The sequence below is a fragment of the Pseudorasbora parva genome, chromosome 16 (genome assembly GCF_024679245.1).
Source record: "Pseudorasbora parva isolate DD20220531a chromosome 16, ASM2467924v1, whole genome shotgun sequence".
In the NCBI taxonomy this organism is placed as follows: Eukaryota; Metazoa; Chordata; class Actinopteri; order Cypriniformes; family Gobionidae; genus Pseudorasbora; species Pseudorasbora parva.
Genome location: NC_090187.1, coordinates 43,107,814 through 43,122,164, shown reverse-complemented (window position 1 = coordinate 43,122,164; position 14,351 = coordinate 43,107,814). Strand labels below are relative to the sequence as shown.

Genomic DNA, 14,351 nt, shown 5'->3' with positions numbered 1-14,351 from the left:
TCAAAAAAATTGTAAATATCATAAACAAATTTTTACCCTTATGACTGGTTTTATGGTCCATGGTCACATATTTTAAGCTATATAGTGACATTTTAGCATTTAAGTTCCGGCAGACTTTTTAATATAATTTCAATATTTGTAATATTTAAATATCCTGTTTCAAGGGGTCAGTTTACACATTTAGGACTTGTAACATTTTTATTCTATTAAATTAGGCCATTTCAACTTAATTTAATAAACAAAATATTGAAATTATTTTCTTTTGAGAACCAAAGCTCTACACAATATACAAGATATTATTGACTGATTTGTGAGAGAAGGCGTCAGTTCCGCGATGGCCTGCAGGGGGCGGTCGTTAAACGCGTCACCAAAGATCCGAACAGCACAGAAGAAACGAGTCGCTCTGACGGAGACGGTTGAGCACAGAATAAAATGATGAAAATCGGCGGTTTTTGGCTCTATGTTTTGGATTTTTGAAGCGGGTTCTCATCTGCGGAAGCCCGTTAAGCGGAATATATCCGTGTGAGGCGCGTCGGTGATTTGAGTTTTCGAGCCCGTGAAAATGTCTGTTGTTTTTGTTCCCAAACGGCAGCGCGGAAAAGCGCTAATCAACCAGGAGACGATTCAAAGAGTGAGTAAACGGTTCAGTGCTTAATCCGTTTACGTACGTACACACACACACACACAGAGAGAGAGTTCTGGTAATTACGAGAGAAACGACTGCGGTCTTACTTTTTCTCAGGACTCACGGAAGTGACGGAACCGCGTCTCGTATGTGTGTTTTCGGTAACTTACGGATATGTAGATATGAGCTAAATGTCATATAACGATTGTAGATCCAGTCGGTGTCGTTCACCGGAGCTGCTCTCGTCGGTTGGCCGTTGGATTCCGAGCGCGTGTTCGTTAATTTAAATGATGAATTCGCGCCACCTCTGTTTGATGCGGCGTGTGAACCCGTCAGTTCGAGAGTCGCACCTGTTGTTAAATAAGTGTGTATGCTGCCTATTTAACACCGGGAAAATAACGATTTGTATGATTAATTCAAAGAGTAAAAACAAGAATTCACTTTTTGACATATAAATCATATTATATAATTGATATAATCATTATTTACTGAGTAAGTAAAAATTCAATGTTCAAAACAATCACAATTAAACTCATGTTAAACAGTGTTTGTATTGAAATATCTAATATTAATGTTATTCTTCAAAAACAACAGTTAAACTAACTAGTTATGCCACATAAGGACTTGCTACTGTAAAGAAAACTGCATTTGAAATGCATAAGGGACGAAAAAATATACTAACAAGTAAGCAAAGGAAGCTTCAGTCAGAAAAGAAGAAAGTTTATTATTGTAAATTTTAAAGTATGGAACATTTTATATTGCATTTATTCACAATAATAAACTAATGTAACAAATCCACACAAAAAAAATGCAACGATCAAGCATTACATTATCACCACTGACAGGTGAAGTGAATAACACTGATCTCTTCATCACAGCTCCTGTTTGTGGGTAGGATATATTAGGCAGCAAGTGAACATTTTGTGCTCAAAGCAGGAAAAAATGGGCAAGCGTAAGGTTTTGAGCGAGTTTGACAAGGGCCAAATTGTGACGGCTAGACGACTGGGTCAGAGCATCTCCAAAACTGCAGCTCTTGTGGGCTGTTCCCGGTCTGCTGCAGTGGTCAGTATCTATCAAAAGTGCTCCGAAGAAGGAACAGTGGAGAACCGGCCACAGGGTCATGGGCGGCCAAGGCTCATTGATGCACGTGGGGAGCGAAGGCTGGCCCGTGAGGTCCGATCAAACAGACGAGCTACTGGAGCTCAAACTGCTCCAGAAGTTTACCTGGGGAACACATGGCCCCAGGATGCACTATGGGAAGAAGGTGAGCCGGCGGAGGCAGTGTGATGCTTTGGGCAATGTTCTGCTGGGAAACCTTGGGTCCTCCATCCATGTGGATGTTACTTTGACACGCTCCACCTACCTAAGCATTGCTGAGACCATGTTCAGCCTTTCATGGAAACGGTATTCTGGTGGCTGTGGCTCTTCCAGCAGGATAATGCTCCTGACACAAAGCACAAATGCTTCAGGAATGGTTTGAGGAGCACAACAGCGAGTTTGAGGCGTTGACTTGGCCTACAAATTCCCCAGATCTCAATCCAATCGAGCATCTGTGGGATGTGCTGAACAAACACGTCCGATCCATGGAGGCCCCACCTTGCAACTTACAGGACTTAAAGGACCTGCTGCTAACATCTTGGTGCCAGATACCACAGCACACCTTCAGGGGTCTAGTGGAGTCAATACCACGACGGGTCAGGGCTGTTTCGGCAGCAAAAGGGGGCCAACACAATATTAGGAAATAATGTTATGCCTGATTGGTGTATATCTTTTAGTAAAAAAATGTAAATCATATTTTATTAAAAGAGATCGATAAAACTTAAGTTGTCTGAAAGTTTTACCACATTACACAACTATAATAACTTTTAAACAGGCTTATTTACACAGACTCCACATTTACATATTAATATTGATCATCAATTTGCTAAACACTAACTAGTTTAGTCAGTTATGTATACATATAGTTAAACTTAAAGCTACACATGTCTAAATTCAGAAAGACGCTTTGAAACTAAATGACCTTTCTAGTGCCACTAACTCACTGCCTGTGTTTCAGCTGCTGGATGAGAACGATCAGCTGGTGCGATGCATCACAGAGTATCTGCAGAAGGGCCGAGCCACAGAGTGTGTCCAGTACGTGAGTTTCCTGCGTCTGTTCTCTCGTCATATGCTTTAGTGCTTTAATAATGAAGTATGTGCTTCATCTCCTTCACAGATATCAGCAGATCCTGCATCGGAACATTGTGTATTTGGGAACCATCGCTGACGCCGGCACAGAAATCCTGCCGGAGGAGACTCAAACTGCTGCAAACCACTCCGTCAGATAGATGTCTGTTCATACTGTAAACAAGTTAATATATTAATAAATGTAAGTGGTTATTGTGTTGCTCTACAGCTCGGCTGTTTGTGTACACTCAAATACAAGTAATTTATGCGCCAAATTTAGGCACTAAATGTAACTGAAAATTTGTTGCTTGTTGTTTGGTTAATGTATATATATTTTTATTCTTATGAAAATGGAATCACATTGGCTGAACAGTACTCCAGACGTCCCTTCTGGAGAACATTGCTTTTATGTACATAATTTCATCAAATTTATACTTTGATTAATAAATATGAAACGGTAAACACTTTGGACATATATATATATATGCGACCTTGAGCTACTTACGCTATATTAATAACTTCTTCATATATGCAAATGGTGGAAGAGTTGTACTGTATGGGTGTGTATATATATATATATACACACACACACACACACAGTAGAACTCTTCCACCCTTTGCATGTGAATTTACTAAAAATATGATGCTTTAAGTTATTAATAAAAGCAGGGTTTGTACAAGGTGCTTGAATTTGACTTTGAAATTTAAGTCCTGGAAAACAGCCATATTTATGAAAAGGTGCTTGAATTATTGAAAGACTATATGTAAAATTAGTGTTTAATTTAAATATTGATATAGAGCCATTTCGCATGGCTATGAGCGAACGAGAGACAATATATGAAGTATGACAGCTTTCATTTGTTCAGGTCAATCAGATATTCATGGAAGATCCATCCCTCGTGGGTCAAAATGATCCAAAGCCCTCAAATTATACTTAATTTTTTCTTTCTCCAGAAATCTTATTTCATTTAGATTTTTTTTTCTATTTTCAATGCATTTAAGTTATTTGCCTTTAAATTATTAAGATATTACAAATAAATTAGTAATTTAACATTTTTTTCACATTTTTTCAACTTCAATTCAAAATAACTCACAATTTCATGCATAACCCTTTTAATTCAGCTTAGAGTATTTTACAGTGGTCTCTTTGCAACCTCTTGTGGAATAAATAATAATATAACATTTTCATGACTGTATGGATCAAATTAGATGTTCCGCTGAGTCCTAAAGTTAGTTTATCTTCAGTATGCATTCAGATGCACATTATAAAATCAAACGTTTTAACACTTTTAGTTAGATTTTTGAGCATTTTTAGGTTTTTCTATGAGTACTGGAGCATTTCATTCATTCCTATGGGGGTCAAATTGACCTGCGAGAGAAGAATTGGTTTATTTATTTATTTTAATTCCAACCACAAAACTCCCAACAATGTTTTCTGTGCATTTGTGATTCAAATGCAACAAAAGTCCTAGGGTCTTGAACCACCACTCAGATTAACTCAATTTTTATTGAGAGTAAAAAAAAAGGGGAAGGATGAGAGTTAAATAAAGATATCTTTGTCATGGTATTTTTTCAATGGTGGGTAAAGTTACCACAGTCAATGCATGAGCTGCAATTTATTTGTACCATTTTATTTATTAACATTTTTATAATAAAGATTGTTTGATAAGTAAGAGCTCTGATTATAGTCCTTGAAAACCAAAAAAGTAGTGCTTGAGAAGTCCTGGAATTTCATTTTACTATATTTGTACGAACCCTGTAAAAGTGCCATTTAGCGTTTTACCGTGTTTAAATTCATTCTGCACAGAATGCAAATCTGATTCCCTTTGAATATCCATGTCATTAAAGTAGTACTTGTAGATCATAGTGGTTTTGTTATAACTGCAATAAAGCAAGTGAGAAATATTTGGATTAACAAACATTACAGACACACAAAATGTGAATGCTCAAGTTGTATGCAAAATGAGTCAGATGAAACGAAAGCAGATGTTATGTTATATATTTATTTTTTGCATTGCTGGTACACTTGGAAATAATCAGTTGCCAGCTCTAGTGAACAATAAGCAACATAAGCCAAGCAGTCGCCCCTCACGCCTTCTGCCAGGGCAACGTCATATCTTTCTCTTTTTATTTTATTTTTTTAACTCCTTTTAATTTTTTTGAAGCCACTAGTAAACCATTTTGACACAGCTGAGAAATGTTGAGCGTTACAGTCCAAGGTCATTGAAGATGTTTATCTTTTTGTTAAAAAAAAAAAGAAAAGAATAAAGCCGAAACAGTTTGGGAGAAAAACACGGACGAAGCAACGAACCTACATTTTTGATTGTGCAAAGCACAGAACTATAAAAAGATATATTTATATACAGCAAACGATTCTCTGTAAACATGGTAAGTATGTTAGTTTTCAGAAAACATGGTCATATCATAAATACAGGCAACATTGGCATCGGCAAACGTCACGAAATGAACATTCTGGGCTTTTAAGATGCAGCCCGAAACCACAGAAACCAACGGAATCTGGGCTCAAAAAGAACCAAAAAAACCTAAATCCACCCCAATCCGACCAGAACCATTTATTAGTGTTTATAATGGCGTATTTGGTAACCTCTGTAGAAAGAAGGTACAGTTAAACTCTGTAGGAAAGGGAAAAAAAAAATGTGCTTCACATCTTGGGAAAAACAACGTTTTACTTATTATTATTATTAAGCCTATATTATGCTAACTTATAGAGTAATGGTATAATGTGTAAGAAAATACAAAAATAAGATTAATACTGTCAATATTTGTTGTACAAGAAATATATTGTATTTGAAAGGAATAAAATGTTATATTTATGGGAAGTGTTAGTGTCGTTCTGAAGAAAGCCAATGGGAAAACAAACGCGCATGAAGGGGTTTGACCACACAGAAGGGTTTGTGTTTTTCATAAAAGGATTTTTTTCTAGATATAACTACTACTACGGCTCCCATACGGCATTTCTTTTTGTTTAGTTTTTTCATTTCGAGCACCATTTCCCCCCTCTAAACAATACTTTGGTTAGAGAAAATATCTGCAAGTGCTATTCAAAACAACATGGCACAAAGTTACTTACTGCTAACATCCTTTTTTTCTTTTTTTTCTATTTTTAACTTGTCAGACGTTGAAAAAGTAGTGTATTTCTTTCAAATTACACCTCTGCTATGATTATTATATTTCTGCCGAGCCTGCTCAAAGCCTCTTCATAAAAAGTAAATTATTTATAGTTCTTTTTTTGTGTTTTTTCCGAGTCATTTACAAGCTATGGAACAGTAGCTGAGAGCTGCAGTCTGGGTCGTCCCACATGACATTTGGCAGTTACAGCTATTTAAACACAGTATCGTTATGTGGGACGTCCGGTTAGCGAACCGGGACCCCCGGATCTTCGTAATGCGGCTGCGAGTGAGCACGGTGGCCATGCATATGGAAAAAGTCGGCGTGTAAACTCGAAGCCGAACGCCGCAGCCGCCGCGAGACCGAAACGCGCTCCGTCTTCAGTCGTGCGGATGCGGCTGCCAGTGAAATGGTCCGACTAGCTGCTGTTTGTTAACATGAATCATGCATCGTTCGGACAGCATGGAAGGCAGTTACGTTTCTGTTTGGGGACACGCATCTGTGTACAAAAAAATGTTATTAACCACTATGTTAAATGCAAATTTCCCTATAAAAACACTTCTAGTTCACAAGGTTGGAGTCTAGTCCAGGTTGGGTTTTTACGGCACACTTCACCACAAGATGAACAATCCCAGCTAGGTTTCTACCATGATTATAAAATTGCATCCTTCCGATGCATCCTGCACGGAGGGAAGGGCGACCTCTCCCGTCCAGCACGGGTCCAGCTCAGTACTGGTGTAGGTATGAGGGTCGATGCTCAGGTTTGAGCGGGAAGGTTTTGAAGCCTTTGCTCAGGATCTTGTGCTGGGAAACCTGCTGTTGCTGCTGCTGTTGCTGCTGCTGCTGCTGTTGTTGTTGTGTGAATGGGAAGCCGGATGGAGGGCAGTCATTGGCCGTCGACCACACCGGAGACTGCAGCATTTGCATGGAGTCGCCCCATTGGCTGGAGGGGATGGTCATCTGGTAGAGGGAAGAGCTGGGATTGGGCATGGTGTTGGTGTGCGAAGAGGAGTGCTGCCAGGGGGCTTTAGGAGGCCATGTTTTAGTCTTACTGTCCTGAAACACAACAGACATGACACATATTGAGCAAAACAAGAGCAGTGTGCAGAAGAGCCCATGACAAATATTCATGTGCGAGATGGTGAAAACAGTTTCGAATGTTTAAAAAGTTTCCATCTGCATTTTAAAGTTTCTAAAAACTAAAAGTTTCAAGGTTTCTCAGAAATGTAATTTCTACACGATGTTATATAAATATTCAACACGTTCTTACAACAAACTCTTTTGCCCAATGTGTCAGATCAAGACGCATTTCATTCTTTGCATTTGTAAAAGTAGACATGATTTTATACAGGGTTCCCACACATTGGTTAACCTCAAATTAAAGGACATTTCAAAGACTTTCCTGGTCCAATACCCTCAAATTTTAGGACGTAATGTGAGGACATTTCAAGTGAGAGCAAGGCAACATCGCATTAGTTTTCATGGGTCAAACATAACTATGCAAAAAAGCCTTTTTTTGGCCATATGACAGAGATCTGATATTCTATTTGTTGTATAGACACAACAGCTCAGAGCGGATCATGTGATCGAGTCGGTCCAGAGTCACGACAGCACAGAGCGGATCATGTGATCGAGTCGGTCCAGAGTCACAACAGCACAGAGCGGATCATGTGATCGAGTCGGCCTAGAGACACGACAGCACAGAGTTGATCATGTGATCGAGTCGGTCCAGAGTCACGACAGCACAGAGCGGATCATGTGATCGAGTCTGTCCAGAGTCAAGACAGCTCAGAGTGGATCATGTGATCGAGTCGGTCCAGAGTCACGACAGCTCAGAGCGGATCATGTGATCGAGTCGGTCCAGAGTCAAGACAGCTTAGAGCGGATCATGTGATCGAGTCGGTCCAGAGTCACGACAGCTCAGAGTGGATCATGTGATCGAGTCGGCCTAGAGACACATCACATGATCCGCTCTGAGCTGTCGTGTCTCTGGACCGACTCGATCACATGATCCGCTCTGAGCTGTCGTGTCTCTAGGCCGACTCGATCACATGATCCACTCTGTGCTGTCGTGTCTCTAGGCCGACTCGATCACATGATCCGCTCTGAGCTGTCGTGTCTCTAGGCCGACTCGATCACATGATCCGCTCTGAGCTGTCGTGTCTCTAGGCCGACTCGATCACATGATCCGCTCTGAGCTGTCGTGTCTCTAGGCCGACTCGATCACATGATCCGCTCTGAGCTGTCGTGTCTCTAGGCCGACTCGATCACATGATCCACTCTGTGCTGTCGTGTCTCTAGGCCGACTCGATCACATGATCCGCTCTGAGCTGTCGTGTCTCTAGGCCGACTCGATCACACGATCCGCTCTGAGCTGTCGTGTCTCTAGGCCGACTCGATCACATGATCCACTCTGTGCTGTCGTGACTCTGGACCGACTCGATCACATGATCCGCTCTGTGCTGTCGTGTCTCTAGGCCGACTCGATCACATGATCCGCTCTGAGCTGTCGTGTCTCTAGGCCGACTCGATCACATGATCCGCTCTGAGCTGTCGTGTCTCTAGGCCGACTCGATCACATGATCCACTCTGTGCTGTCGTGTCTCTAGGCCGACTCGATCACATGATCCGCTCTGAGCTGTCGTGTCTCTAGGCCGACTCGATCACACGATCCGCTCTGAGCTGTCGTGTCTCTAGGCCGACTCGATCACATGATCCACTCTGTGCTGTCGTGACTCTGGACCGACTCGATCACATGATCCGCTCTGAGCTGTCGTGTCTCTGGACCGACTCGATCACATGATCCGCTCTGAGCTGTCGTGTCTCTAGGCCGACTCGATCACATGATCCACTCTGTGCTGTCGTGTCTCTAGGCCGACTCGATCACATGATCCGCTCTGAGCTGTCGTGTCTCTAGGCCGACTCGATCACATGATCCGCTCTGAGCTGTCGTGTCTCTAGGCCGACTCGATCACATGATCCGCTCTGAGCTGTCGTGTCTCTAGGCCGACTCGATCACATGATCCGCTCTGAGCTGTCGTGTCTCTAGGCCGACTCGATCACATGATCCACTCTGTGCTGTCGTGTCTCTAGGCCGACTCGATCACATGATCCGCTCTGAGCTGTCGTGTCTCTAGGCCGACTCGATCACACGATCCGCTCTGAGCTGTCGTGTCTCTAGGCCGACTCGATCACATGATCCACTCTGTGCTGTCGTGACTCTGGACCGACTCGATCACATGATCCGCTCTGTGCTGTCGTGTCTCTAGGCCGACTCGATCACATGATCCGCTCTGAGCTGTCGTGTCTCTAGGCCGACTCGATCACATGATCCGCTCTGAGCTGTCGTGTCTCTAGGCCGACTCGATCACATGATCCACTCTGTGCTGTCGTGTCTCTAGGCCGACTCGATCACATGATCCGCTCTGAGCTGTCGTGTCTCTAGGCCGACTCGATCACACGATCCGCTCTGAGCTGTCGTGTCTCTAGGCCGACTCGATCACATGATCCACTCTGTGCTGTCGTGACTCTGGACCGACTCGATCACATGATCCGCTCTGAGCTGTCGTGTCTGTACGACAAATAGAATATCAGATCTCTGTCATATGGCCAAAAAAAGGCTTTTTTGCAGAAAACTAACGCAATGTTGCCTTGCTCTCACTTGAAATGTCCCCACATTATGTCCTTGAATTTGAGGATATTGAACCAGGAAAGTCTTTGAAAGGTCCTTTAATTTGTGATCGAGTTGGTCAAGAGTCAAGACCGCATGATCGCCTCCGTGTTATCGTGACACTGGACTGGAGTAGTGGCTAACACTAATGTAAAACCAGACTTCATTCGCTCCAAAGGAAATCATACTGACACTGTCTGAATTCCATCTCATAATGTCATGGAATAAACATGTGGGTATTTAATTTCTACCTGGTTACTGTCGTCACTGGTGTGGTGCAGTGGAGGAGAGGGCAGAGTGCACACTTCCTGTTCACCACAGCTGTGTTTCCTAAAAAACACATTCAACATCAACACACTTATCTTAAATGAATCATTTCCGATAAAAGTTTATAGGGAGCAAATCAAATGTTTGTTACCGTCGTTGTTTAACAGCCGCCACCAGGTCTGGCCCAGAGAACATGGAGAACAGACTGTCTCCATTGGCCGAGGAAGTCTCGTCACTCGAGCTGGCTGAATCCCCCTGATTGGCTGACCAGCCACTGTTGACCACCTCCCTGCTCAAATACAAACCTCTATATTAACATCTGAAACTATTAATGTAAATATTTACACATCCCGTGTAGAAATGTGATTGGTCAGAGCGCCACTCACCCCTCACTGTAGTATTCTGGGTGTGACCAGCCCCTGTGCTGCTCGTCAGGGTGGGGCCAGTTACTGCGGGGGTTGCTGGGCCGGCGAACATGTTGTGCCTGACGCTTCTGCTGCATGGCCTGATTGACCCCGGCAACATAACGCGCAAACTCTGGATCCGAGCCCACTGACAGAGAGATGCATGCTGTTAGTCCTGCTCTTTGTTTAAACTTTCCAGCACAGCAGAAACCCATAATAGAGTCCAACACACACACACTCTCTCACAGACACTCTCATGCATTAAAGAGACCTGCTGCACCACAGTAACAACAACATACACAGTATAAAAACCATGGCATAATTTACTATGTAATAATGAGAACACAACAATAATTAAATTAATATATGCCAATTGCATTCATAAATAAATTCTAAATTCAACACATTGACAATAAGCATCAATTTGACAGTGCAATTTTAGACTAATTAACTGTTATCTATCTATCTATCTATCTATCTATCTATCTATCTATCTATCTATCTATCTATCTATCTATCTATCTATCTATCTATCTATCTATCGCTTTAAAAAATGGCAGATAAAAATATGCAATAACATTATGAAAATGTGACTGAATGTGTGTAAATCAGTAAATAATAAATAAAATATACTACCTATATACAAATACATGCATACAAAATAAATATTTGTTTTTTGGGGGGCCAAAGTTAAATCTAGAAATGTGAAAATTGTTGTTAAACAATATCAGTAATGTATCAATTTTATTTTATCCGCTCAACATAGCTTTATTTAATAAAAAACTCTGAAGTATTCATATGATTTGATGGCTGAAGGTAAAAGGATCATCACAACCAAGGGAGAACACAACTGAGCTGAACAGTCTCTGCTCACCTGCAGGGTCAAAGGGCATGGAGTCTCCCAACACCCCAAACAGACTCTGCTCACTTTGGTCTCGGTTGGGCCAGGTGTTGTTGCGTGGTCCCTGCGGGGGCTTGTGGCCGAGCATCTCAGACATGACGCTGTCCATGTATGTGCTGACCAGCCCCAAACTGTAGAGGTCCGAGCTGAGGTCCGGCAGACCTGGGGCGGGCCACTGCGTCAAGGGCCCGATCGGTGACAGGCATCCCAATGGACCTTGGGGCCACTTGCTTGGAGCTCTAGGCTGCGGGGGCTGTTGGGAAGAAAGCTGAGGGGAAACTGGGGCCGCCTGCTGCGGCTGACCAATCGGCTGCAAGAGATGCTGGTAGAAAGGCAGGGCCTGTGAAGTCGGCTGTGATTGTGGCTGCGTTTGCTGCTGTTTTGGTGTTGAAGGAAGCTGCTGTTGTTGCTGTGTCTGTTGCTGCAAGGTTTGCGCCAACGCTTGCACGGCATTATGAGACACTTGAGACTGCGAGGTTGGCGGAGCCGGCGGTTTCAAGTCGGCCGCATTTGTGGACGCCACCGAGTTCCTTCTCTTCACCAGCGGAGATGCCTGCTGGGACTTCCCCATGTTGAACCCCGATAGGAAGTCAATGACGTCTTGCATCTCCTGGTCGGTGGGCAGGTTCATGCCCTGCTCGTCCGAGGACGCGCCATTGGCGATCTGCGCGTGGCTGGGGTCGGGTGTGCATGGCATGCTGCTCATCTGCAGGATGCTGTGCAGGCGGCCGGTTTTGTCGTCCGAGTTGCCGCTGCTCCGAGACGGGGTGCTGGGGATGGAGTAACTGCCCCCTGAGCTGGAATTAGATGAGGTTTTCTTAGTGAAGCGTGAGGTCAGCTTGGAGATGGTTTTGGGGAGGCCGCTAGAGGATTTGGTGCTGTTCCCGGGAGAAAGAATGACGGGGCCACCATAGTCAGTCGTGTCCCGCTGTAGCTGGATCTGAATGGTGGGCAAAGTCTGTTCCCTGCACACACACACACACACACACACACACCAGCAGACAATTAACACTTAGCTTTAATCAGTGTTATGTTTGTTTCATTGAGATTAATACTTTGACCATGGTTGTTGTTGTTTTTTTCTTCATTTTTATTAGTCAATATAGTTTTCATTTCAGTTATTTTAGTACACATACATAATGTGTGTGTGTGTGGTTGTTTAACTGTCTTTGTGAGGCCCAGTTTGTGTTTCTGAGAGACCTTTATAGACGGTTTCATTTTCATCCAAGGTTACATGCCTGGGCCAAATTTAATTTAACTTCCGGTCTGTGTTTGTTCATTGGTCTTGAATAGTAGGGCTGTGCAATATAGCAAAATTATCGAAATATTGCAAATGTGCATATCGTAATATGCATATCGCAACAGCACGCAATATCTGAATGATTTTAATAGTCTACTTCAACATTGTGAATATACACACACAGTTATTTCAAAACGGCTGTCTTGATGAGTATTCATGTAAACTCAGTCGGTTATGCTTTAAGTAAACAATATCAGTTACGCTGTAAAAAATTATTTAGAAAAAAAGTTACCTGGTTGCCTTAAAATTGAGTTCATTGAAATTAAATTTGAGTTAATACAATGAACATTTTTTGAGATTCAACAACCTTTATTAAAATATTATTAAAAGATTTTGTGAGCATATTGGGTAATTGTGTGTGTCTTATTTGTGATGACGCAGTGAAACATGCCAAATAGTGCTATTTTAATGATTTATCAAAAAAAAATGTATGTGGTTCAGATACAATAATATTTTGAGTTTCTATTTATTAAACTAAATTTTTTAATTTCAATAAACTCAAAATTAAGGCAACCAGGTTACTTACTTTTTTAAGTTAAACCAACAAAAAAAAATTACAGTGTAGGGAAAGAAGTCGAATGCGTGTCAATAGGATCTGTGCATTAGCTCTTAAAGTGACAGGCGGCTAATACAGTAAACCTGATAATACAGTAAAGCTGCCGCTGTCTATCAAACAATAACAAAAACAAGAGAAAATCACTCAGTATTCTTGGCTGAATAACCTTTGTGGCTTTATTAAGTGTATATTAAATTAATGTGAAGACTAACGTTTTTAGTTCTTATTTTTAATAGCAAAGATAAATTTAAATAACAAAAATAATCGTCCACTCCTAGATCAGGTGTCTTTGTTTATCTGGATGTTCAGTTTTAGGTTGATATAACTATATATTATCAAAACAAGCAAAGAGTTTTTGGTATTTAAATATTGGCATTACATTTTTTGTTTGTTTACATTGATGCTAAAATTATATTGTCAGTTTACGACATACATACATACATATTCTCAGTTTTTAAATATTTGTTTTAATATAATTGAAATAAATTTTACACACTAATGGCAATATCGTATCGCATATCGAATATCAAGAAAAACTTTATTTAACAAGATATTGCATATCGCATTTTTTTTCAATATCGTACAGCCCTATTGGATAGTATGGCGCACATTTCTCAAACACATTTTTGACGTACTATTCTTGGATAACATGATATAGATATTAACAATCAAACAGACAGCACGTGACACCAGTGCAAAAACAGTGTGTGACCCACCAAAGGCTTAAATGCTTAATAAATATCCAGTCTGACAGCATATGAGATTGGCGTCTAATGTAATTTAGACTGTATACCTTATGTGATTTACTTTTTATTTATTTAGCTTATTATAAATAATCTACTGTATTAGGTAGATTATTATGGTTGCGTTTACACTTGGCATAACATGCGATCACCGTGATCCAATCAAGGCTCATCAGTCTATCAGGACAGATGCGTTTACATTTGTTCACGTCAAATGGTCGCCATCTGGATAAGTATCGGATTTATGTTTACCGCAAAATATTAAATTAGGTATGCAAGTCTTTAGCACAGTGTGTAAAACAACTTTCACTTTATCCTCTATTAATGGCAGTGCATAGGGTGCGGGATTTTTGTGATGCATTTATATACAATCAAATCTCAAATAGGGTACTTTATCAAGTTTCCCTCATTAATCTTGTATCATCAAACAAAGAAACATGTTATTCCGATGCATTGCAAAATTGAAAGGCAAGCGCGCACGCATTTATATCCAAACCCGCAAGACATTCGTTCATCTTTAGAAAACAAATGAAGATATTTCTGATGAAATCTAAAAGCTCTCTGACCCTTCCATAGACAGCAATTTAATC

General features: G+C 41.3%; 2 protein-coding genes across 4 annotated transcripts in view; one reads left to right on the top strand and one right to left on the bottom strand.

Annotated features, from left to right (window-relative positions):
* Positions 1–362: 362 nt before the first annotated feature.
* ss18l2 (ss18, like 2) lies at positions 363–3,253 on the top strand. Its single transcript, XM_067419111.1, has 3 exons — positions 363–631; positions 2,682–2,758; positions 2,841–3,253. The coding sequence occupies exons 1-3, from the start codon at positions 563–565 to the stop codon at positions 2,950–2,952; spliced, it is 258 nt and encodes an 85-aa protein (XP_067275212.1). The 5' UTR covers positions 363–562; the 3' UTR covers positions 2,953–3,253.
* A 1,788-nt stretch (positions 3,254–5,041) lies between these two features.
* LOC137043051 (granule associated Rac and RHOG effector protein 1-like) overlaps positions 5,042–14,351 on the bottom strand; it is a 51,563-nt gene continuing 42,253 nt past the window's right edge. For 2 of the 3 annotated variants that reach the window (XM_067419109.1, XM_067419108.1), the window contains exons 10-14: positions 11,136–12,127; positions 10,244–10,409; positions 10,009–10,149; positions 9,842–9,920; positions 5,042–6,976 (exon numbers count right to left, since the gene is read on the bottom strand). In XM_067419109.1, the coding sequence (XP_067275210.1) occupies positions 6,647–6,976; positions 9,842–9,920; positions 10,009–10,149; positions 10,244–10,409; positions 11,136–12,127 (1,708 nt within the window). In that variant the 3' untranslated portion in view covers positions 5,042–6,646. The remainder of the gene's footprint in view (positions 6,977–9,841; positions 9,921–10,008; positions 10,150–10,243; positions 10,410–11,135; positions 12,128–14,351) is intronic. The other variant, XM_067419110.1, reaches the window with a different exon arrangement.